The 24,944-nt window shown below is 41.6% G+C and overlaps 1 protein-coding gene across 1 annotated transcript; it reads left to right on the forward strand.

Moving 5' to 3' along the window:
* The first annotated feature begins 6 nt into the window (after positions 1-6).
* On the forward strand, positions 7-20,754 carry MED1 (mediator complex subunit 1). Its single transcript, XM_019507366.1, has 17 exons — positions 7-104; positions 2,914-3,020; positions 3,898-3,976; positions 4,509-4,563; positions 4,699-4,831; positions 5,602-5,630; positions 6,132-6,203; positions 7,661-7,735; positions 8,833-8,906; positions 9,311-9,400; positions 10,546-10,657; positions 11,690-11,814; positions 11,976-12,094; positions 13,897-14,098; positions 14,305-14,400; positions 14,523-14,628; positions 16,589-20,754. Exons 1-17 carry the CDS (start codon positions 77-79, stop codon positions 19,833-19,835), a joined length of 4,749 nt encoding a protein of 1,582 aa, XP_019362911.1. The 5' UTR covers positions 7-76; the 3' UTR covers positions 19,836-20,754.
* Positions 20,755-24,944: the final 4,190 nt, after the last annotated feature.

The following is a 24,944-nucleotide window of genomic DNA, read 5'->3' on the forward strand; positions in this document are numbered from 1 at the left end:
CGAGCAGGCACCTGCGGCCTGCCCCGGGGCCCGCCCCTCCTCCCTTCCCCGTCGCTGTCCTGCGCCCGCCTGCAGGATGAAGGCGGCTCAGGGGGGCGCTGAGGGTGAGTGTCTGGGGCCAGAGCGAGGCTGCGCCCCCAGCCCCTCGCTCAGAACGAGGCTGCCCGCGGGCGGGGGTGGGGAGGTGCTCATCTCCAGGGCAGGCGACAGCCTACACATCCTCTTCCCTAGCAACACAGCAGTTCTGTCCTCAAGTCCCCAGGGGGAAGAAGGACCGTCTGTCCCCTCCCAGGAGGTTTCAGGGCAGCATCCGTCTGCCCCTCAGGAGCATGTCAGGGACCCGTAGTGCATGGGTTGGTGCCCTGTGTGAAGCCATGGCTGAGCTGCCCAGCAGGTGGCTGGAAGACAGGGTCCTGCTCTTTTACCTGCAGCCAGAATTGGGCACTGTGCTAGTCCAAACCCCTTGGTAGGGAGCACTTGCTGGTAGGTAAGGGGCTTCAGGCATGTGCTGCTGCACCCGGATGGGAGAGGAGTGTATGTGCCAAGGATGGGATGTTTCACCTGGGGCTGAGCAGCCTCGTGGTTTACAGAATACGAAGGTGCCCAAACTGTGTTAGTTCAGGTGACCGTGTGGCACACAAGCCAGAATAGCTGCCTTGGGTTGAGATGGACCTTCATGTTGTGTGACTTGCAGCCTTACTGGCTGCACCTTTGTGAAAGGTGATGACAGCTGCCATTTGCCCCATCTTCGGCAAGTTGAGTAGATCCATTTAGTTGCTATCATGAAGTCAGCGCAGCTTTTAGTTGGGCAGAGTTTGGGAACCTGTTCTGTGCAGTAAGGGAAATGGTTTCTAGAGCTTAGAGTTCTTCCCTATATATAATTTGCCCCTGTATACACCAAAGGGGAACGGATTCATTTTAAGGGTTTAAATTCTGCAGTGTTAATTTGTTCAAAGAATTTTTTTTAAGCGTGTATCAGAAACAATCCACGGACATATTAAACACACAGATATAAGGCATATCTAAATTCACCTCTTCTGCAAAACTAATAATCCCCATGCTTTCAATATAAATTAAAAAGAAGAACTAAAATTAATAGGTAGTCTGACAGGCAGGTTACTTTTCTCTTCTTTTTTTTTTTTTGGTGACATCTGGTACCAGCTGCTAAGTAGGGATAGTTGACTTCCTCAGTTTCTGAAGGAAATAAAAGACGATACTCTGGCTGAAATTCTGCTTCTGTTGATGTCAAATGCAGAACTTCTACTGCATCCCGGTGGACCCAGGATGTCATCCAGTATCTGGAAACTTGTACCAGCCATTTTAAAGAACTGTTTTCTGCATGTGGACCTGCAGATGCATTCAATATTAAGTTTACGGTATAATACAGTTCCCAAACTTAGTTTTGAAATGCCCCTAACCTGTTTACACAAGTAGAAACTTGTGCCATTAAAGTTTTAATCCTAGGTTTACCTTGAACTGGACACCTCAGTTGAAGTTGCCAAAACAAACTGGGATGAGTTTGCTTAAACTCCAGGGTCTAGCTTTAGAGAAGCCTGCTCCATATCTAGTGAAAGGGACACCAACTTAACACTTTTCTAAAAATAGTTTTATCCCCAATTTTTACAAATATCACAGAAGATACTCGTAACTAGAGAGTAAGGAAAACTATTTTCTCTGTTGTTTCAGCTTGTTTACTTCATGCATTTGATAATACCTTTTGTATATTCAATGGCAGTGTTTCCACTGCATCATCAGTTTCTCTCTAGTTTATAAGGTTCTTTTCCATTGCAGTAATGAAGACCAAAGCATTTTTAACACACAGTAAAAAGGCACTGTAACCCCCCACCAAATAACAGAAAAATTGAGACGCATAAAACTTGTTTCTTAAGTTTTAACATTAATGGAATCCCATGAAACCCTGTTTGCTGGGAAGTGAAACTTAAGTTCCCAGTTTCATTGTGTTGCAGTATGCAGATTGCTATCCAAATTCAAGGATACCTCTGTATCCTGTAGGCACCTACCCACAGATGATGCCAATCCATGGGTCTCTAGTATGACTAAGATCAGAACGCCTTTAAATCATAGAAGTCCCAACTCTCTGCAGCACTGGTAGTTGTTGGCCTGTGTTGCATTCCAACTCTCACTGCCTCAATCAGGTCCTTCAATGTAAGTGGGTTCCAGTTGAAGTCTTCATAGGCTGGTGATTCACCCTTCACTGCATGTTATGAAGGTATTTTTAAAAACAATTTAGACCAAAAATGTGAGTATAATGGCTCTCAAGGGTTGGGTCCACAGCTTCTTTCCAGGTGGTCAGTCCACAAATGAAAAATTTTGAAACATAGTTAGAGCATGATTAGGGTTTTGGGAGTGAGGAGGAGTCTGTGCAGAAGTATTTTTGCCTTATAAAGTTCTCAGTAGAACTCAAGAGTTGAAAAACAAACTGCATATGCATGTTCAGTGCTATGAAAACCAGGAGATTTAACCCCTCCTCTTCAGAGTTCTGTTGCTACTTCAGGTCTTCCCCATGAGCCTTCAGCTGGTCTTTAAACCATTCTGTGTCTGGAGAGATAGGGCCCTGTTAATTATATTGCAGTACCAGTATTAAACAAGATGGACCATATGCTGTTCACGCATCAGATGTTGGGAGTCTCACTGAAGCCTCAAGAAATCCTCAGTGTCTTAGTTGTATGGCCTGTTGTATGTTATTTGTGATATTTAACTTTTTAAAAGTGTGTGTGTATAATCAGTAAACAGATTTTTTAAAGTTGTGGTTAACTCTAACATTGAGATTGAATGGTAGATCTTTAGATGAAGATCATGGGAGTTTGTGCCTGTAAAAGTTTCATGGTGTTTGAATTAACATTAAATTGCAACAGGTCCTGAATGAGATGTCTTCTATAATTTGTCCCATAGAAGCAGAGAAGCTGAACAAGATGAGTTCTCTCTTGGAAAGACTTCATGCAAAGTTTAACCAGAACAGACCTTGGACTGAAACTGTGAAGCTTGTCCGTCAAGTCATGGTGAGAGTTTTCGAGAAACTGGTGATATTGCATAGTCTTTTTATGATTTATACTTTGTTAGCACCTGGCAGCCAGTTATCTGAATGTACTTTACGAAGTATTAAACCTCAGGAGGAAGGGTCATGTTAGTAGTGCCCACGGGCCCCAAACAAGATTAGGGACCCTGTTTTGCTTGGGGAGAGCTTGTAATCTAAATAGGCAAGATGGCAAAGGGGAAACAGAGGCACAAAGAGGTAAAGTATATTTATAGCACAGAGGGACAAAATGGAACATAGGTAGTCACATATAGAGTCTCACTTACAACCCCTGGAATATAGTCACTACTGAGAACTGAGGACCCTTAGGCAGATGGCTGTTAACATGGTTGTGCAGCACAGTCTTACTTAGTCTCCATTTCTGATAAGAGTACAGCTGGTTTCGTGACATAAAAATAAGACTATTCCAAATGTTAGACATGTTGCTCCTTTCTCGGTTGTACTTGTAATTCAGTGCCACAGCTCAGCTGGCATGTTCATTGAAATGGTGGTTCTGGGATGGAAAAAGTTACCTGGAGTCTTCATGCATTACAAAACAATGCATGCTTCGCTGAATCTCTATTTCTCCTGGTAAATTCTCAGTTTTTGCAGTCCATTCTTCCAGATCACTCAGCAGTTTAAGGGAAAAAAAGAGCATTTCTAGAAACCTCTGTAAGTAGGCTAGCTTCCAGAGTGTACACTACTCTCTTTTTAGGGATCTAATTGGAAAAGTAATTTTGAGAGAGGATTTAATTAACTTTAAATTGTCTGAATAAACAACATTTGGCCCTGAATAATGGTTATGATGACTCCATCTCACTGAACATTGCATACAAATAGTTGTTTTCCGTCTTCTGATTCAGGAAAAGCGTGTTGTGATGAACTCCGGAGGGCATCAACATCTGGTGAGCTGTTTGGAGACTTTGCAGAAGGCATTAAAAGGTTGGCAAATTCCTTGAAAATATAACTATACAGATATATTCGCATGTGGTTTTTTGCATGTTTCACAACAGAACATGGTTGAATTATTAAACATTAAAACAAAACCTTATCAAACTTGTTTCATTTTGTGTTTGGGAGGTATGTGTGGATTTACTTATCACACACGTTTACTTCTTCCGTCAGTCACAGTGCTGCATTGTGAGTACCGACATTATACTTAAGGTAAATATTTTATTTTAGACTATTGTGCATGGTTCCAACCCAAACCGACTTGTCTGGAAACACAGAAGAAAATTTGTTTCCTCTTTATACTTTTGATTCTGGGCAATAATTATTTTTTTTGTCTTAAAAATTGTTTTGCCTATATTTTGAATGTTGTATATGTATATACACACATACAGATGTCATGTTGCAGGCAGATAATAATGTCTTGTGTGGGAGTGGGTGGCTAGCTGAGACTGAATTAATGCCAAAGGAGTACACTGGGGGGAATATAAACTCAGATTAAACTTGCCTTTCTGTCTTGTTCTAGTATCATCCCTTCCCGCCATGACAGATCGCTTGGAATCTATAGCTAGACAGAATGGGTAAGTCGTCTTTCGTGGCCAAGGCATTTCCTGTGTATCTGTACAGGATCATCGTAATCTCACTGCTGTTTTGATTGTTTTTTGTGTGCATCTCATTGCAATTTTTGTTTTGTTTTGTTTTGTTTTGTATGTAAGCCTTGGATCTCACCTTAGTGCAAATGGCACTGAATGTTACATCACTTCAGACATGTTCTATGTGGAAGTCCACTTAGATTCTACAGGGCTGCTGTGTGATGTCAAGGTGGCTCACCATGGAGAAAATCCTGTGGTATGTATTACCAATAAAAAGGAGATGGGTAATGTCAAAGACACAGTCTGTCAATTTGTCTCCCCCCAGTACAAACTCAGGGAATTGATTGTGTGGAATATGTTTCTCTTGTCCTAACAAAAAAAAATCCCCAAAAAACCTATTCTCACTTTTCCAGTAAAAGGTGAAACGCTTCATGGAGTAATTCCTTTTGATTCCTAACAGTGTTTATTTAAACTCTGTGCATCTGAATTGGGATTGCTTAAATAATAGTCCATATTGTTCTTCAAATTCCAGTATAATCAATTGACAAAAAAAAATGCTGTTTTTTGTTGTTCGTCTGTTTCCTTTCATGAGCTGGGAGGATGTTTTCATTATAAATCAGAGTTTTGTGAATAGATGATGTATAAACATGGAAGCCTAGAGTTAGGTATGTTAAAAAGTTGACATTTTTTTCCCCCTAGACTGCTGGCACCTGTATATTTTGTCTGAACTTCTGAAAAGCAAGATACATTTATTAGATGTGTATATATGGATATAGATGTTCAACATAAAGTCCCCAAGTTTGAAAACTGTAGTTTAACTGTAGTAGTAGCTTGAATTTGTGCTGGAAGTGGTTGACAGACAGGGCTTTGGAAGCATACAGGTGCAGAGCAGGGAGTGTTAAGTTGCTTCTCAGCAAAGGATGATTTTCGGTAACCTCATTCTGTCCTTGTATTTTTTTAGTCATGAAAAGATTTAAAGCAGATTAATTTGGAATGAATGCATTTTTATTGTTTTTCTTGTTTCAGAGCTGTCCAGAGCTGGTGCAACATTTGAGGTGAGCTTAAACATTGTTCATTGCGTTCCTAGGGTACTGATCAACAACACTGTTTTGTGCCCTACGCATTGTGGCATTCAGTAACTGTTTCCCTCCCTCCTCCCCCACACACAAACATGCTACCACCCCAAAGTCTGTGTACTTTACAAGGGGTTTTCTGGCTATATTTAGCTCTGTGATTTCTGAGTCAGAGCATCATGCCTGCTTGTTGTATGATGCCACAAAATTGCCTTTGACCATTGTGCTTTGCAGAAAGATTTTAGGATAAGTTTAAAGGACCTTTTTTCTCAGTTACTTGGAAAATAATAATATCACTAAGTGAAATAATGATAGTATTCTGCAAAAATTAAAGAAACACATTTTTCTCAAATTCCAGATAGCTCAGGTGTATTCCTAACTGATTTAAGAACTGTTTATAAAGGCAATAATTCATAAAAAAATAAAAAAAAATCCTAATCTGTTACAAATTACTTTAAAATTACCATTTTTTTTCCCTTCTAGAGAGAAAAACTTTGATGAATTCTCTAAGCATCTGAAGGGACTTGTGAACTTGTATAAATTGCCAGGAGACAAGTAAGAATATAGCATTTACTATATTTAGTATTTTTGTTATGAGTGTGCAACAGTTCTGCAAGCCCTTAATCACATGCTGTTGGCTTCAGTGGGAACATTTGTGTGTTTAAATGCATGCATAGGTTTGGAATAAAGGAGCCTAAATTACAAATCTATAACACATTGTAATGTCATCTGTTTGGCAGTCCTTCTATTGTTTTGCACTAAGAGATTTGCAAACTGTTTTTTATTTTGTTTGCCATCTGTCTCCATGCATGCAGGAATACAGCATCTAAAGGATACTATCAAAATAACAATATTAACACACATCTTTACTAAGACCCCGATTCTGTTCTAATTTATGTATGTGAGGAGTGCCACTGTGTACTAATATATACATGTCTGCAGAAAGAAGGTCCGCATTTTTACCAAAGGAATCTTTGTAATCTCATTCTGCCTGCATGGTGTGAATTTCCATTCACTTAATTTCTGGTTAAACAATGAAGCTAAATGATGGTTAAACAATGAAGCTAAATGAATCAGTTTCACATTATTTTCTGTTCTGTTTTCTCTCTGGTTCTCACTGCTAAACAAGAGTGTTAATATTTTTCTCATTTGCTCTTAAATGAAAAAAAAAAGTTTTCATGATGGGCAAAATTTAAAAAAAGCAAACTGTAGCTCACGCTCCTAAATCCAAATAAGTGGCTTGGTTTTAAAAGTGCCAACTCTGGCACAGCTTTTGTTGACCTCAGAGAGAATAAGAAGCGCTCAGCATCTTTCAGAAGATAATTTAGAACCTTGCTGGTATAGTCATTAGAGAGTATTATGCCATTTTACATATAAATCTATGCTCTTTTGATCTCAGAGCATTGCTGCCTAGCAAGGTTGCATCTTCCAGATGAACATATCAGATGAATTTATGGTGAATTACTACTAAACATAAACACTTTTTAAAATTTCCTGCACTGCTGTTTTGTGATTTTTTTTTTTTTTAATTTATTTAAGAAGTGAAGATACATACTCAAGTTCCTTTTTTTTACTTTTTTTCTCAAATCATGTAGTACACAGAAGACAAATCAAGTATATATACTGACACCTATTTGCTTGATACCCCTTACCTGAAAACAACCACAACAATCAAACCCCCTAATATTTGAGACATCGTGTCATTCCGTTTTCATACGTCTTTCCCACAATTTCAGTGTAACAGTAACCTGAAGGAAAAATTGTATATTTTCAGTTGCTTTAATAACTGGGACAATTCAAGTTTTACTTCTAACAATGGATTTAATCTGTAAAGCTGAGTAACTTTGAATTCTGTGTTATCTTTAAATGTTAAGGATGGGCTTTGTTAGAAAATACTAAAATTAGTCAGCTAGGAGTTCCCCTTGTTTGCCTGCAGATCAAGTTATGTGTCTGGAGGTACTTACGCAGTTTCCTGAACTCTCATTTTTTTTTTGTCATTTTTTTTCCCCCAGCAAGCTTAAAACTAAAATGTACTTGGCTCTACAGTCCTTGGAGCTGGATCTCATTAAGATGGCCTCAATGTATTGGTAAGAACCTCTAAAATATGGATTTTTCTTCATTATGCTATAGGTTTCATTCTCAAGTTCAGTCTCCATTATTGTTACTAGTCATTCATGAGCTGTATGTTGAGGAAAAATTCTTTTGTATGGATTTGTGATATGGCATTCAATGCCTGTTTATTCTGAGTTCCTGCTAAAACGGACATCAAGATTAAAACAATTCAGTACAACTGGAAATTGAGAGAGAATGCTCTAAATATTCATATTCATTGTTAGATTTAACTAATGACAGTGTTTAACTACAGAATGAGCAGTTAAAATAGAAAGTGGAGTAGCACCGAAGTTTAGAATACAGATAGAAAAGGGGAGAGTGGGGAGAAGTTGACTAAAGCAATCTCTGTCACAGCAACTTTGGCAGATGTTGTTACTGGGGTGGGCATTGATTTCCCCTTCACTAATCCAGGGGTTGTCAACAGGGGTGTGCGTGCCCCTGGGAGTACTTGTACTGGTTCTAGGGGGTGTGTGCAGATGAGCGGGGACAGAGCGCTGCTGCCTCCCAAGAGAAGGGCCAGGGCGGGGTGAGGGCAGCAGCGCCCCTCTGTGGGGCAGAGAAGCTCGGACGCTGTGGCCACCTCCACCACACACCAGCCCAGTGAGCTTCCCTGCCCCTCCCCTGCTCCTGGGATGCGGTTGTGCTGTCCCCGCCTGCCCACGCATTGTCCCTGCCTCCCTGCTCTGTGTCCAGCCATACACGCACCCCTCTCCACCCCCCCTCATTGTCTAGCCACCAGGGGTACTTAGACTAAAAAAAGGTTGAAAACGCCTGCACTAATCCATTGCAGAGGGGTTGTCAACAAAAGAGATTGGGAATCCCTAGCAGCCCTTGATGCATTCAGTGGACTAAACACCCCCTATGCTAAGAAGTGAATTAATTCTCCTTTTTGCCAGTGCTTTTAGGTGTTTTCCAATTATAGTGCAAAGTTAAAGAAACTCTCTTTTGCTTGACTTTGAATTGTGTCTGTGTGCTAGTGTCTCCTTTAGGGTTTTAGATTTCAGCTGTGTTCTGGCATCTTATAAACCCATGATTCTCTTTCTCTTTCCCCCTTTCTCTCTTTTTTTTGAAGGCAAGCTACCAATGCAAGTCCCCTTGACAAGATTTTGCATGGCAGTGTTGGGTATCTCACCCCACGAAGTGGAGGTATTTCTTTTCCTTCTGTTTAGCAATACCAAAGGATTTGATAGACAGTTTTTATTTGTCTATAAACTAGCTTTTATTCAAGTGCATGGATCCATCATAGGAGTCTCCGCTGCCATCCATAGACAAACACTAATGATAAGAGTTGTTACAGTGGAAGTGGCAGCAGTTGATATATTTGTAAGAATCTCATTGTCAATTTTTTTTGCCAAGTATTTGTCATCACACTGGCTTTACAATACACAGTTTCTCTCTACTGGCATTGACGTTTTCTGGATGGAGTCACAGCATCATACTTTGCTAGATTTATGGTACTGAGAGATGACTTTGGTATGATTGCTGGTGACTATGAATGTCAAACTCACTGGAGCCACCAGCCCACTCATTGACATGCCCGTTTTCCACAGGTCACCTTATGAACCTCAAGTATTACATTTCCCCATACGATCTGTTTGAAGATGGTACCGGGGCCCCCATTGCTCTACATGATAACAACGGTATGTCTTAGAGGCTGCTTCTGGCTGCTGATTGATTATCATATGTTAGACACAAGTGAGATTTTTTTTCAGCTTTATTCAAAGTTTTTTGTTTACATTTTTCTATGAAGTAGGTGGCAAGAATTTGTTAGAAGGAGGCAGCTTTCTTATTGATTAAGCAACTAATTATATATTTTATAGAATTTCCATTTTTTGAGAAGAGTGTATATTCTGAAGGTAATCATGTTTATTCTTCTGTGTAAGCATAGAACAAAAATGGCCTTAAGTGAAGCGTTTCCTTTATGTAGGAGAATTATGCACTGGATCTTTAGCTGTGTGATTTGGCACATGTGTCTTTGCTGGTTCCAAAAACAAACTGATCTCTTCCCCATGTGGCATAACAGGAGAGAATGAGTATGCCAGGAGTGTTCCAAGGGCAGGACAGATACGGTGAAGTAGACCTCCAGCATCTTTGATCATCCACTGTCAATGTCCATGGTCTTTTATGGACCTTATGGCAGTGACAAAGGTTAGAGTAGGCCCTCTGCTACTCTAAGTCTTGTGCTGGGTTAGCTAGGCAGGGATCAGGGAATTACAGCTATGCACTTGTCACTCTTCAAAATGAGAAAATCAAGTGGCTGAGGACTTCAATAAGTGCACAAGTAAAACCTGGCTCACTCCTCCCTTTTCCTGAATATAATTGCTTTTTGAGGCTAAAATTTACTCCTGGGAAGATGATCAGAATGAAGCCAATGCATTACTTAAACCCTCAAAATAGGTCTGGTTCTTTGTGCAAGGATGTGTTTCATCTTGGATGTCCAACTGTAGGTTTATTTCTGCCCCTGTCTTGACAATAAAACAAGGGTTTGATAGCATCTAGAGAAGGTGAAGTGATTTCAGAAAAATGATACGCTGGGAATCAGCCAAAAAATGATAAATGATTGTGCATACAGAAACATAATCCATGTTTGCAAATCCATATAAAACTAACAAGTAATAGACCAACACCCAGAATATTAAAATAGAACACTAAGTAGCACTTTTAAATTAGATTAGACTGTAAGATGCTACATTCACAAATAACATTTACATGGAAGTAGTATTTAACTCATAACACTCATTATTGTTTGATACATTCTCTTTTTTTTCTTCCCTCCTTTTTCTAGTTCCTCGGTCTTTAGGCTTGAATGTATCAGTAACAATCGAAGGAACCTTAGCGATGTACAAACTCCCCATTGCACCATTAATTATGGGGTCCCATCCTGTTGACAACAAAGGGTAAGGAAAGGAGATGTTGCCAGACCTTTAATAGTGGCCTTCTACATAATCTAACTGTGTCAATATTTGGGCGCTCTTACAGTCATTGGTGCGACTGTGATGTCAAGATGACTGCATGGTGTCTTATCATTACTAATATGATTTTGATGTTGCCCCTACTCTAATAAATGACCTGCAGTGGAGGCACAATTAAAACATGTTTTTAAGGTGCTAAGTTAATGTCTTAATTTTTCATAAGGCATAAACAAGTTACCTGTTTGGGGATAAAGAATAATATTTGCACCTAAAATTCAAAATATTTGCTCACTTCAAAAATATTTTTTTGTATGTATTGTAATACTATCCTGACTTGCACAGCCATCCAACCTGCCTATAAGTCAGGACCTGTGGTAGTCAGGGTAGATACATGCCTACTAATTCTAGGTACAGGCAGTCCTCAGACTTGCGACAATTGGTTCCTGAAAACCACATCTTAAGTTAAAATGTTGTTACTCAGAACCAATTTTCTCATAAGAAACAATGTTATAAATGGGGGTTTGTTTCCTGAACCAAAGCCCGATACCATATTTTCACCAAAAATACCCCAGAATTTTGTACTCAATCAGTTATAGATGAGTAATATAGCTACATTAATGTATTTATATTGTAAATAGCAATCATATTGATTTGGAAGGACTTCTTTGAGGTGACTTTGCTGGACTTTTTGAAGGGCTCTTGGCTGCGCTTTTTGAAGGGCTCTTGGCTGGAGTCTTCTCAGGAATCTTAGCTGCAGGTTTTTCTGGAGTCTTGTCCGCTTTCTTAACGAAAATGTCCAAGGAAGTTTGGACAGATGTTATCCAGGGATATGAGCGATGCAGCGAACTTGTTCGCTGGCGTGGTGTCACATCAGATCAAGCATTGTAAGTTGAAACTGACATCATAAAGTTGAAATGGTGTCAATTTATAAACTTTGTAAGTATGAAACGTAACTCGAAACATTGTAAGTCAAGGACTGCGTGTACAATAAAATGTTACAAAAATTCACTATTTTAGGACTCCGTCCTTTTCGTCAGTCACCAGTGCCAACAGTGTTGATTTGCCAGCATGCTTCTTCTTGAAGTTCCCACGACCTATTCCAGTATCCCGAGCTTTCATTCAGAAACTTCAGAGCTGCACAGGTGAGCTAGTACTTTGTTATATAATTGCAATCTTTTTAAACATATTTTGTGCATACTGTTGAGAATTGGATTATTCTCCTAACTATTAGGTCTTTTCTTTCATCGAACACTGGTGTCTTTAGCTGTATGATTTGTTTGTTGTATTGTATTTGTGTCCTCAGGAATTCCATTGTTTGACACCCCACCAACATTTGTCCCCCTGTATGAGCTGATTACACAATTTGAGTTATCCAAGGAGACAGATTCTGTACCTTTAAACCACAACATGCGCTTCTATGCAGTAAGTATGTCATGATGGTTGGGGAAACTTGAAGAAAGCTAGAAATGCTGGGTGTAGAAACTGTCAAGGACAATTGTGTCTGTGTAGTTGTTGGTTAGGGCATGACTTTTGTATCAGCATAATATTATTAATACGCTCCCACTGTATATAGAGTCATACCATATAGTTAAAGTGGCACGATTTTTGCGTGCAGGCAAGGCTTATGTTATTCTAGCACTGAATGCTAAAAGCCCCACCAAAACACAGTACCACAGTAGCTAAACTAGAAAGTTGTTCTGCTTTGAATGTGGACTTCTCTTCAAGTGGACTGCCACAACAGTGTTTGTTTGCAACTTTGGAATGCTTTATTCCATTTGGTATCTCAAAAAGGTTGTGTATTGCTGTGTCGTACTGTTAGTAAAAATACCCACCAGGCAGGTGGTCTGTATTCATTGGGTTTTCTTGTTCAGTGCTTCTACTTGGCAAAGAATCATATTTAAAAAAAAAAAAAATCTTTGGAGTGTGTAAGCTAAATTGACCAGAGAATAGCAGCTGTTTGGTTTGATAACATTTCATAAAGTAACTCTTCAGGTTTGTACATATGCTCTTGGAACTGGTTCTTCCAAGGATAGGTTGGCCTTTTTAATTGTAGTTCTAGCTACTCGGTCCTCTCAAAGGTAGCCAAAATTATATAGTGTTCCATATGTTGGCTTTATATTAAATCACTAGATCTCAATGTGCGACTGTTCTGGCTAAAGACCTAGTAGCTAATTTATGGTGGTAAAAGATTGGCATCTGTGTTGAAAGATGTAGTTTGCATTGAGCTTGCCAATATTGTCTCAAAATGGCCAACTAAGGCTGCTTGCAGACCGGGGGGGGAGGAATATGGCACTTTACTTTAAATTTGGAGTGCTTCCATGCTAAGCCCAGCGCATATCCAGAAGAGGCAGCACATTAATTGCATACACCTTTCCCAATATCTGTAGAGATCGGGTGCTTCAGTGGAGCTTCTAATAGCACCAAAAAGCTTTTCTGAAGTGCCCGATCTATACAGATGCTGCAGAGCCCAGTTGAAGTAACACACTGCTGCTTCCAGTAGAGCATTTTGGTTTTTTCCCCCCCATATCTGTTGGCACTCTAAATGTTCAATATTAATGTGGAATTATTTGGGTTTTGAAGGATGTGAGAGTCTTAGTGCTGTTCAAATGAACTTTGTGCATTTACTGCAGAATGAGGGAGGAGTGACTTTCTAGTTGTAAAACTGAAAAAAGCATGAAAATTCAAATGTCACTCCAGCCAGAAGAACAGAAGTCTAATAACAAGTGTCCCTGGATTCTTTGCATAGCCCTTGCACTGTCTCAATCATGTGACTTTTAAATACGCTACTTTATCACTTGGGGTGTAATCCTGGCTCCACAGAAATCAAGGACAGCTCTCACTGATATCAGTGGGGATGGGATTTCATTTTTTGTGCTTCTCTTTCCCCAACTATGGAAAGGACACAATGTTAACAACCTCATAAGAGGGTAGTAAAGTTACTATGTGCAGAAGTGCTTTGAGATCCTCCACTGGAAAACACTACAGAAGTGGAAACTGATGTAATAAATTTCATGGCAGCACTCTCTTGTTCTGCCTGGTCAGGTTTGTAGTCAGTTTATAAAAAGGTCTTATTTTCAGAACATATGTCCCCACCATTTATACTGTTTCCAACCAAAAAGGTAGCTTAGCATGGCAAGCATTTTGGAGCTGCGCTTTCTTTGGCAGATGTGTATCACTACCTTGTATCCAGCACCAATTGGAGTAAAGCAGGGATTGTTTCTCAGGCTCTTCCAGGGCAGCAGCACTGCTATTTCCTGAACAAGGATGCTCCTCTACCAGATGGCAGAAGCCTACAAGGAACCCTCATTAGTAAAATTGCCTTCCAACATCCTGGCAGGGTTCCTCTCATCCTCAATTTGATCAGGCATCAAGTGGCCTACAACACACTGATTGGTAGTTGTGTCAAGCGAACCGTTTTAAAAGAAGGTAGGTGTTGCTTTGATTTTATTTAAGAGAAAATCTTGTGTTATTTTCTGTTGGTTGTTAGTATCAACATTGGGGAGTGGGAATTAAGAAACCCGGATTGCTTTTCTTTAGTGTTTTCTTATTCCTTCTTATATGAGGTTATTCAGGTTTGTGCCTTTGTTTATCACTTTTGCTGCATTTATTTACCAGCCTCCCATGTCTTTCAGATTCTCCTGGGATCCTGCAATTTGAAGTGTGTCCTCTTTCTGATTCCTGTTTTAGTGTATCCTTTCAGCATCCTGTGAATGATTCCCTTGTGTGTGGTAAGTCAGGTTCAATAAAAAGCATAAATGTGTTCCTAGACTGATTTTAAAGGAAGACAGGACTTTTCCTGTGACAGTCAGAAGTTTAATTTCTCCCAAATGCCTTTTTCCTTGTCTTTCAGTGGTAATGGATGTGCAGGATTCCACACATGTGAACTGTAAACTATATAAAGGGCTCTCTGACGCTCTCATCTGTACGGATGACTTCATTGCCAAAGTTGTTCAAAGGTAAGCCATGCTTTTTTTATACTGCTATTAGAAGTTAGAGTATCATTTACAAAACATCATCATAGAATGCTGGTTCTCCAGCTTTCATTCTTCAGAAAGATCAGATTTCCAACTCTTTTGGTTAAGCTACCGTCTCCACAGTTACTTATAAAATATGATAAAAGGTTTGGCCAAAAAGAATGCCTAAATTGCTGAAAACTTGTAGCCTACCAATATTGAAAAATAGAAGCTGCATCAAAAATCTAAACCAGGGATGCCAAACCTTTTTGCCCCTCTGGGCCAGATCGGCAGGTCTGGGTGCCAGTGTTGGGTCTGTCTGCAGGTTGGTTCTGGCTGGTGGGCCCAATCCAGTTCTGTAGCACTTGAAAGTTTGGCAGTGGGGAGCAGTAGGAGTATTAATTTTGATAATCAGTGGTCTGTGGCATTGATTTTCAGCCTTCTCAAATCCACATATAATAGTATTAAAACCAGACTTGCATTCTGCATCATAAAACTTTGCGAATTGCACTGAAATAGTTCCATTTTTGGGTGGTGTAATTCTAGGAGCAATTCATCCTTTTGTTTACAGATTTGGGTGGTGAGGAAATGTGAGGCCAGAGTAGTATTAATGCTGGAACTGAGTTTCTGCTGTAACTGTAGGGTAGCAACTACAGACCTTAATAAGTACTAATATTCTGAACTCCTGTCTTAGTTGTATTCATTTTCATGCTTCATACTGAAATTACATTCAGAGTTTTCCACTGTTAGAGTTAAAAGGTCCTGATTCTGACATTTGAAAGAACCCTTTGGACCTGCCATTCACACAGATGCTTTATCACAGGGGTGTCAAATATATGGCACGGGGGTGCATGTTCCTCAGATCCTGGGGCACCTGGAATAGGTGCACGCTACACATGGTGCTTGCCCTGACTGGACTGCACCACATGCAGTGTCTACTCCAGCCAGTCTGGGACCCACCCTACACACAGCGCCTGTGAGTGCCACACATGCAGTGTAGGTCCTGGACTGGCCGGAACACGTGCCATTTGTGGTGCGGTTCCCAGAGTGGGCATCACATGTGGCACAGTTGCGCTGGGGCAGGTACCACATGCAGTGCAGCACCTGCTCTGGCTCATCTGGGATCTGTGTTGCATGCAGCATGGGTTCCCAGATGACTGGAGTCAAGTGCTGGATCCAAACTACTAGGGAAGTGGGGAGGAGGGGGATCTGTGGGTTTGATCTGGCCCATGGACTGGCTCCGCACCATTCAACTGGCCTGCAGAGCTCAGGTGAGTTTGACATCTCATTATTCAACTCCAGGCAATATTGGAAGCATTTAGAACCCTACAAGTTGTTATAATTATCTGTACCTATGTAGAAACTTTTCTTTGAGGTTCTCTTGTGTTCTTTATAAATATTAATTAACGAATTATCCACCTTCACGGGTGCATAGTATTATTTAATTTTACATTTGAGAGAGCTTGAGGCCCAGAAATGGTAAATTGAGTTTGCCACGGTTAGACAATTGTTGGTAGCAGAGTGAGGAATAAAACCCCAGGTCACATTACTCACGCTCTTGTGTTTGGACTACAAAAACATTCCTTTTTCTCAGTAGGCAAATGTTACTCAGTCACTAATATATTAAAGTTTAATACTTGTAATAAGAAATGAAGGGCACTGTATTAATCCAGGTAATACAGAGAGGGACTGTTGTCTGCTGCCTGTAAATAGATACAGCCAAGCTTTAAGCCCCTAAATTCCAACAATTCTTAACTCTCTTGCTGCCTTGTCCATTTGATGTTGGGCAAGTCTCTTTCTGTTTGTATTAGTCTTGTCCCCCCACCACTCCATCCTGCAAAATGGGAAGAGTTCCTACCTTGCTGGGCTACTACAAGCCCTTTAAAGGTCTAAGAATGCCTTACATGAAAACTGCTATAGAAGCAAAATGCACGCTAAACCCTTTGCATCTTGTGTCTTGCAGATGTATGTCTATTCCTGTGACCATGAGAGCTATTCGTAGGAAAGCAGAAACCATTCAGGCAGATACTCCCGCCCTGTCCCTCATTGCAGAGACAGTAGAAGATATGGTGAAGAAAAACCTTCCCCCAGCCAGCAGCCCCGGGTATGGCATGACCACAGGCAGCAACCCAATGAGTGGTACCACCACACCAACAAACACTTTTCCTGGGGGGCCCATCACTACCTTGTTTAATATGAGCATGAGCATGAAAGAGAGGCATGACTCAGTGGGCCATGGGGAGGACTTCAGCAAAGTGTCTCAGAACCCAATTCTTACTAGTTTGTTGCAGATCACAGGGAATGTGGGCTCTGCCATTGGCTCAAGTCCAACCCCTCCCCATCACACACCACCACCAGTATCCTCACCAGCAAGCAACACCAAGAACCACCCCATGCTCATGAACCTTCTTAAAGACAATCCCCCTCAGGATTTCTCCACTCTGTATGGGAGCAGCCCTCTCGAAAGGCAGAACTCGTCTTCTGGCTCCCCCAGAATGGAAATGGGCCCTGGGGGGAATAAGCAAAAGAAAAAAAAATCACGCATACCGGCAGACAAGCCCAAGCATCAGACTGAGGACGATTTTCAGAGAGAACTGTTTTCAATGGACGTTGATTCTCAGAACCCAATTTTTGATGTCAACATGACCGCAGATACACTGGATACCCCTCATATTACTCCAGCGCCCAGTCAGTGTAGCACTCCACCTACTACATACCCACAGTCTATACCTCACCCACAGCCCAGTATTCAGAGGATGGTTCGGCTTTCCAGTTCAGACAGCATTGGAGCTGATGTTACTGATATCCTTTCAGATATAGCAGAGGAGGCTTCCAAGCTACCCAGTACTAATGAGGACTGTCCGCCCATCGGTACTCCAGTAAGAGACTCTTCTAGTTCAGGACATTCACAAAGTGCCCTCTTTGACCCAGATGTGTTTCAGACAAACAGTAGTGAGAACCCATACACTGATCCAGCAGACCTTATAGCAGATGCTGCCGTGAGCCCCAACAGTGATTCTTCAAACCATTTTTTCCCAGATGGAGTAGATTTCAATCCTGACTTACTGAACAGTCAGAGTCAAAGTGGTTTTGGGGAGGAGTACTTTGATGAGAGCAGCCAGAGTGGAGATGCTGATGATTTTAAGAGCTATGCACCCCAGCCTCTAAGTACTTTGGGAGTGCAAGTGTTGGGAGGTGATGGAGGAGAAAATAAATTTAAAGGAAGCAGTCAGGCAGACACAGTTGACTTCAGCATTATTGCTGCTGCGAGCAAAGCACTGGGGTCCTCTGATATTATGGAGCATCACAGTGGAAGCCAGAGCCCTTTATTAAGCACAGGAGATTTGGGAAAGGAAAAGCCTCAGAAACGGGTAAAGGAAGGCAATGGTTCTGGGAGTAGCTTATCAGGGCCTGGGCTAGATGGTAAGCCAGGAAAACGCAGCCGGACTCCCTCTAGTGATGGTAAAAGTAAAGAAAAGCTTCCAAAACGGAAGAAGGCAGACACAGAAGGGAAGTCTCCATCTCACAGTACATCTAACAGGCCTTTCACTCCACCAGCAAGCACAGGTGGGTCAAAATCTCCTGGAAGTTCAGGCAGATCCCAGACTCCCCCTGGGGTAGCTACTCCTCCTATTCCAAAAATCACAATTCAGATCCCAAAAGGGACAGTGACTGTTGGCAAACCTTCTTCGCATGGACAGTATACAAGTAGTGGCTCAGTCTCCTCCTCGAGCAGCAAAAGCCATCATAGCCATTCCTCCTCTTCTTCCTCCTCCTCTTCTTCCACCTCAGGCAAAATAAAAAGCAGCAAATCTGAAGGGTCTTCTGGCTCAAAGATGAGCAGCAGCCTCTACTCGAGCCAGGGTGGCTCTGGTTCAGGACAGTCGAAAAGCTCAGCTCAGTCCGTGGGAAAGCCTGGATCCTCTCCCATCACCAAACATGGCCTCAGCAGCAGTTCTGGAGGTACTAAGATGAAACCTCAAGGAAAACCTTCATCGCTTATGAACCCTTCAATGAGTAAACCAAACATTTCTCCTTCTCATTCTAGACCTTCAGGGGGTTCTGACAAGCTTGCCTCTCCAATGAAACCTGTTCCTGGTACTCCCCCATCATCGAAAGCAAAATCACCTATCAGTTCAGGTTCTGGAGGTTCGCATATGTCTGGGACGGGATCAAGCTCAAGTATGAAGTCATCTTCAGGAATGGGTTCCTCTGGATCCATGTCCCAGAAACCACCACCTTCATCAAACTCTTCAACAGCATCTTCATCTTCCTTTTCATCGAGTGGTTCTTCCATGTCTTCATCTCAAAACCAGCATGGAAGCTCCAAAGGCAAATCTCCCAGCAGAAACAAGAAGCCATCTCTGACTGCGGTCATAGATAAACTTAAACATGGGGTTGTCACTAGTGGGCCTGGTGGCGAAGATCCAATGGATGGTCAGATGGGTCCGAGTTCCAATTCCTCAAGCCATACTATGTCCTCCAAACACAACATGTCTGGAGGCGAGTTCCAAGGGAAGCGGGAGAAAAGTGACAAAGACAAATCTAAAGTCTCTGTTTCCGGAGGATCTGTTGACTCTTCCAAAAAGACTTCAGATTCCAAAAATGTTGGAAGCACTGGTGTGGCCAAGATTATCATCAGCAAACATGATGGTGGCTCCCCTAGCATTAAAGCCAAAGTAACCTTACAGAAACCTGGGGAAGGTGGTGGGGATAGCTTGCGGCCTCAGATGGCCTCTTCCAAAAGCTACGGCTCCCCTTTGATCAGTGGGTCTACTCCAAAGCATGAACGTTGCTCACCCAGCCACAGTAAGTCACCAGCATATACTCCCCAAAACATAGACAGTGAAAGCGAGTCTGGCTCCTCCATAGCAGAGAAATCCTATCAGAACAGCCCCAGCTCTGATGATGGAATTAGGCCTCTGCCAGAATATAGCTCAGAAAAGCATAAGAAGCACAAAAAAGAGAAGAAGAAAGTGAAAGACAAAGATCGTGACAGAGAGAGGGATCGTGACAAGGACAGAGACAAGAAGAAGTCTCATAGCATTAAACCAGAAAGCTGGTCTAAATCACCTATTTCTTCTGACCAGTCTCTGTCCATGACGAGCAGTGCTATTCTGTCAGCTGATAGGCCATCTCGGCCAAGCCCTGATTTCTTGATTGGGGAGGAAGATGATGACCTCATGGATGTTGCTCTTATTGGCAATTAATTTTTTTTTAAATTTAAAAGATGAGGTGTATACGGCACTGACTGGGTTCTAAAGATAGAAAACAAAGAACCATTCATTTCAGATCTACCATGCTTACCTTAAAAGACAATGTTATAAACGGCAAAAAGTATTGCTGAGGATATCAAAAACCTAAACAGAACACCTGTGACTGCTGATCTGTGATGGCGAATGGCATCTCAGACGGCAAACCACTTTCATGACTGTGGCCTTGATCCTGCAGACACTTATACTCATGCTTAATTTTACATGTGTTAATAGTCCCCATGACAGTTAATGGGTACAAAATAAGCATGCGTGTAAGTGCAAGAGCAGACCCTAAATTGGTGCAAACACAAAAACCTAGGTTATTCTGGGAGAATCAGATTTCTACTGCCCCCCTTTTCCTGTTTCATCATAAGTTTTCTTTATTTTTAGGAAGTTTTAAGATAATTATTTTAAGGCATATTTTAATATTTGGGGCTTGGGTTTTTCTGTTATTGTGGGATGCTTTCAGGAAAAAAATTACTTTTAAAATTTTTTTTTTTTTACTTCATCATTCAGTCTCTGATTCTTTGAGGTGCTGAGGTCCTTCATGTTCCTCTAGTATCAGCATCAAGGCAAAATCAGACACTGTGTTCTGATGAACAGTAAGATTTTATTCCGGGTTGAATTGATGAAGGATATTTGTCTATGTTGGATTTTCTTTTTGTTTTAGCTATTTATTTATGTCCATATTTGAATGCCTTGTGCTGCTTGTTTTCATGCAGTCTTTATGTTTTAATTGTATGATTTAGGGCTCAAAAGGGACTTAGGGAAGTGGGAGTTTGATTAGAATCTGGGGACTTGAAAAGCTCTGCACGTGTGCAGCCACTGTAGCTTTGGTGAAGTTGGTAAAATCTCAGACAACATTGGAGCAAAATTAAATTGCAAAGCAAATAGTGACCCTGTGGTTTCTATTATCTTAATCTGAGCACTGTTTGATTTACTGCAAATGAAATTCCACAGAATCCCTTCTATATACTTCATTTAGACAAACAGCCTTCACAGCAATGCGTTTAAGGCTGAATCCTGCAAACACTTACAAATATGCTTCACTTACTCATCATAAAAGTCCCATTGAAGTCAATGGAATTATTCATGTGTAAGCATGTTTGCAGAATCCGACCTTATTTTAAAATCTTTTTTCTGTTATAATGGTGCCGAGGGCATTTTTTAAACTTTGTGCAGTAGGTTTTTCATCATCAGCAATGCTGTTAACACGCACAAGCATTCTCCCCCCACTTCTTGGGGGATTTTTAGTTCACCAGTATGCATGAATCATTAATGCGCTGGTGTTAGTTCTTAATGCTACGAAAAAGCAGACCAGAGTGGTCTGTTGTCTGTAACACTTCACAGCAATATAAGCAACAACTTCCCCAAGTGGTGGATTTTCCTCTTTCCCAAGATTTCAGAGCAAAGGGCAGGCAAGGTCTCCTAATCCTGTTCCCTGACAGGATAAGAATGAAGAATTTCTTTTATGAATGAAAGCAGTTAAAATGATGTTCATGGGGAGGACATGTAGAAAAGCCTTCATGCACTCAAATACAGTATATAAAAAGTACTGTGAAATCTTCTCCCTTTAGATCTCATAGGCAATCACACAGTCTGAAATTCTGGCCCCAATGAGTTTTGACGTTGACTCCATTGAGGGCAGGATTTCACCTGTGGACTGGAAAATACTCTTTTTGTTTGGATTGGCAGTATGAAAAAGACCTTATTTTGTAGGTTTCTTTCAAACTGCTGAAACTTCTAGTCTTGCATATAGTCCAACCCCTTGTCAACTTTCAGGGCAAACAGCTTATCTTTTCTGGGTTTGTCCAAAGCCAGTGGAGCATATATTATTTTGGCAGAATGGCTTCTACTCAGCTAGTTAGTTAAACAAATGGCTTTTCCATTCTTCCTGTCCTTAACTTAATTTTGTGATATATGCTGAAATTGCTATTATATGGAAAGCAGAAGTTGTGAATTTCTCTAACCCTTTCTATAACTAGTGATCTCTCCCTTCTTGTATTTTCCAATCTTCATCCCTTGCTCCCAGTGGTCTGCATACCATAGTTTCCCTCTCACCAATGCTCCCATCTTCATTTACTGAGATGATAGAAAATAGTAAATAAAGTCTAAACCTGGAGCAAATGACATTATCTTATGCAGCATCAGAATCGTATGACTGAGGTGTCTGTGAAGAGGATGTAAGAAATACAACACCAGATGACTTTATCTTGAGACCCTGCTACAGCTGCTGCTTCTCGGAAAAAAATACCTGTTCAGACTCCAACAGGTTGTCATCTGTTTTAATTTTGTCCCTCTCATTGAAGTTGCTTTGTTTTAAAAGAGTCCTTTGAATTGTTTTGGTTTGTGTGAAGGCTTTACAGAATCTGATAGCACTCGTACAAAATTGGTGCAGGATTTGGGATTTCAAAGAGTGCTTTATTGGATTCCCATGAAACAAGGGAGTGGTGTTTTAACAAAATGTAGAAGATTATTTTAAATAAAAACACTGTTCAGCTTCCCAAATCATACAGGTTTAAATTATAAGGGTATTTTAACTGGAATGGCTGAACATATTTCCTTCCCTGCTTACCCAAGACCCAAGTTCAGTGTTCTAAATTGTTCCTGCAAAAGGTGAGCATTGCTAACACCTAAAGAAATACAGGGAACAAAGTTGCATCCTCTTTAAGCCTCTGTTGACATCAAGTGCTGCAAGAGAAACTGAGTCCCAAACAAGGTTTTTGTAATCCATTGTACTGCACTATAATTTTTTCCCTTTGATTCATCATTTGTTTGACACTAAGTATGGGAGAAAGATAACTATTAAAAGTCAGGCAACAGATGCATGATGCTTCCATTGCACTGATTAGAAATGAGGTACACGTGTCAATATTCCACAGACATTTTACATGTAAAATGCTTGGTCTCTCAAAAATGTTTTATTTTAAAAATATTTTTGCTTATTATCTACAATATTTTACATCTTTCAGTATTGGAAAGATATATGTATAAACAAAATAAAATAAGCCAAACCTTTTAATCTCAGGTTAAGAAATGTACATTGAGATTAAAAGAAAATGGTTCTTTCCTACATGGTCATTATGTAAATATGTGTCTTGAAGTTTGCTTTTTTGTGGGCAACTGTGTAAATATTTCCTGCTAATTTTTTCATTCTTTTTTGATGTAGAGTGTACTTTCAACTTTTTGGAAATATTGCAAAGAACATGTTTATTTACATGCAAATAAATTTCTTTGGTAAGAATGTTTGTGTCACCTTTATTGTTCAAGGGGATGTTCTGCCTCCCTACAGCTGTTCTAACAGAAATGTGTGAGTTGAGGTTGTGAGTTGAGTTCTCACATCATGGGACAGATGCTTTTGCCTCATTTAATGTTTGTGCTTTGCATATTGAGGGTACAGGAGAATTCTGGTGGTATAGCCACAGCAAAGTGTAGGGTTGTCCCTGAAATATCCTCCATGCAGAGGACATGCTAAAACAGAAGAGGGCAAGGCACTAAGCATTGGTAGATTCTGATCTGTGATAGTAACCATTGGTAGACTGATTTATGCCAGGCCTGCAGTGGACAAGAATCACTGGATGCTGCTACCTGTTTCTCATTTTCCAAGCTATCTGCTGTATTGTATATCTTGAAATCATAGCAGCAGGTCTTGGCCAGTAATTTGCATTGCTTTTTCTTAGAATTGCATCCTTAAACTGATAGCATAGCGGAATAAAGAAATCTTCCTTCCCTAATGGTGTGCAGCTTTTGAGGCTAGCCCTTTCTTAAGGGAGAACTGAAGACCTAATGGCATTTCCACCATTTAGAGGAACTTTGTTACTGGTTCTGGTAGAACATGTTGCAGCATGCTCTGTACATGCATGGAGGAAGGCACAGCTTCTGTTCAGGCTGGTTAAGAAAAAAAATCACTGGAAAGAAGATCATCTTTTTCCGATTTCTTAGTTGGCTGAATAAAAGGTATCATCTCTGAACCAAGAGTTCTAGAGTTTTGCATTTATTTTTTGTCTCAGACCAACATGCCTACGGATTACATCCCTGGAAAGGAACAGGCATTTGTGCAAGTCAAGTGGCAGCTAGTTAGGTTTAAGGAAGCAATGCATCCCTTTCAAAAGTCAATGCATTTGAAAAGATCAAGTTTCTCTCTTAAATGGTACAAGGCTCTATTGCTGTTGAAGGGCCACCTGCCTAGAGGCTTGTCAAGGACCACTGAATGATACAACTTGCAGGTGCAGGCAGATCAGAGTGCTCGAAGTATGTGCTAGTAGTGACCCTGTCCTGTTCTGTAAAGAGAACCTTCTTTAGGCCTCTCCAGTCTCAATTGCTTTGTGGTCATAAGAGTTTACCGATTCACATCCCAGCCATACAAGTTCAGTCCTGCAATCCTGTTACCACACGATGTGCCCAGCTGAGCAGGCTGTAGAGACTCGTCTGTGCCTGTTTCTCCCGTTTGTAAAACGGAGCACAAAGAGGGGGCTTCTGCCTCGAAGCCTGCGTGTCTCCCTGCTGCGGACCGCGTTCAACTGACTTCCCCCCGCACCCGCCTCTGCTGTGGCGCAGCCCCGTCCTATTTAAATCCCCCACCACGCTTGATTTTCCCGCGGCTGTGACATGATGTAGATGTCACATCCATCTGCCATCTGATTGGTGGCCGGCTTCTCCCGGAAACTGAACGGGGAGCGGAGCCAGGGCAGCCCCGCGGGGCGGAACGTGTCAGCCCAGGGCGGCTCCTCCGCTCCCCCTCCACGGGCAGCGCCTCTCGCACCGGTGGGGGGAGCTCCCCACCGCCCCAGGCAGTAGCGCACGGCGCAGTTGTCCCCGGGGCGGGACTGACAGACGGGAGCAACCGGGAAGCCTGGGGCGGGTTGCGGTGTCCCCTCCCACTCCGGGGCATCCCCCTGCCAGCCAGCGCGGCCGCCCGCCGGAGGGGGCTGCAGCACCCTCGTGTGTGGGCGGGTTGCACCCGCAAACTAGTGTCCCTCGCTCCGGAGCGGGCGCAGCGCCCCCCGGGCAGGTGGGGGCGGGACGGCCCGGGGGTGCGAGCGCGCAGTAGCACGGCAGCCCCCC

This window comes from Gavialis gangeticus, unplaced genomic scaffold (genome assembly GCF_001723915.1).
Source record: "Gavialis gangeticus isolate Ggan-Ray unplaced genomic scaffold, GavGan_comp1, whole genome shotgun sequence".
Taxonomy (NCBI): Eukaryota; Metazoa; Chordata; order Crocodylia; family Gavialidae; genus Gavialis; species Gavialis gangeticus.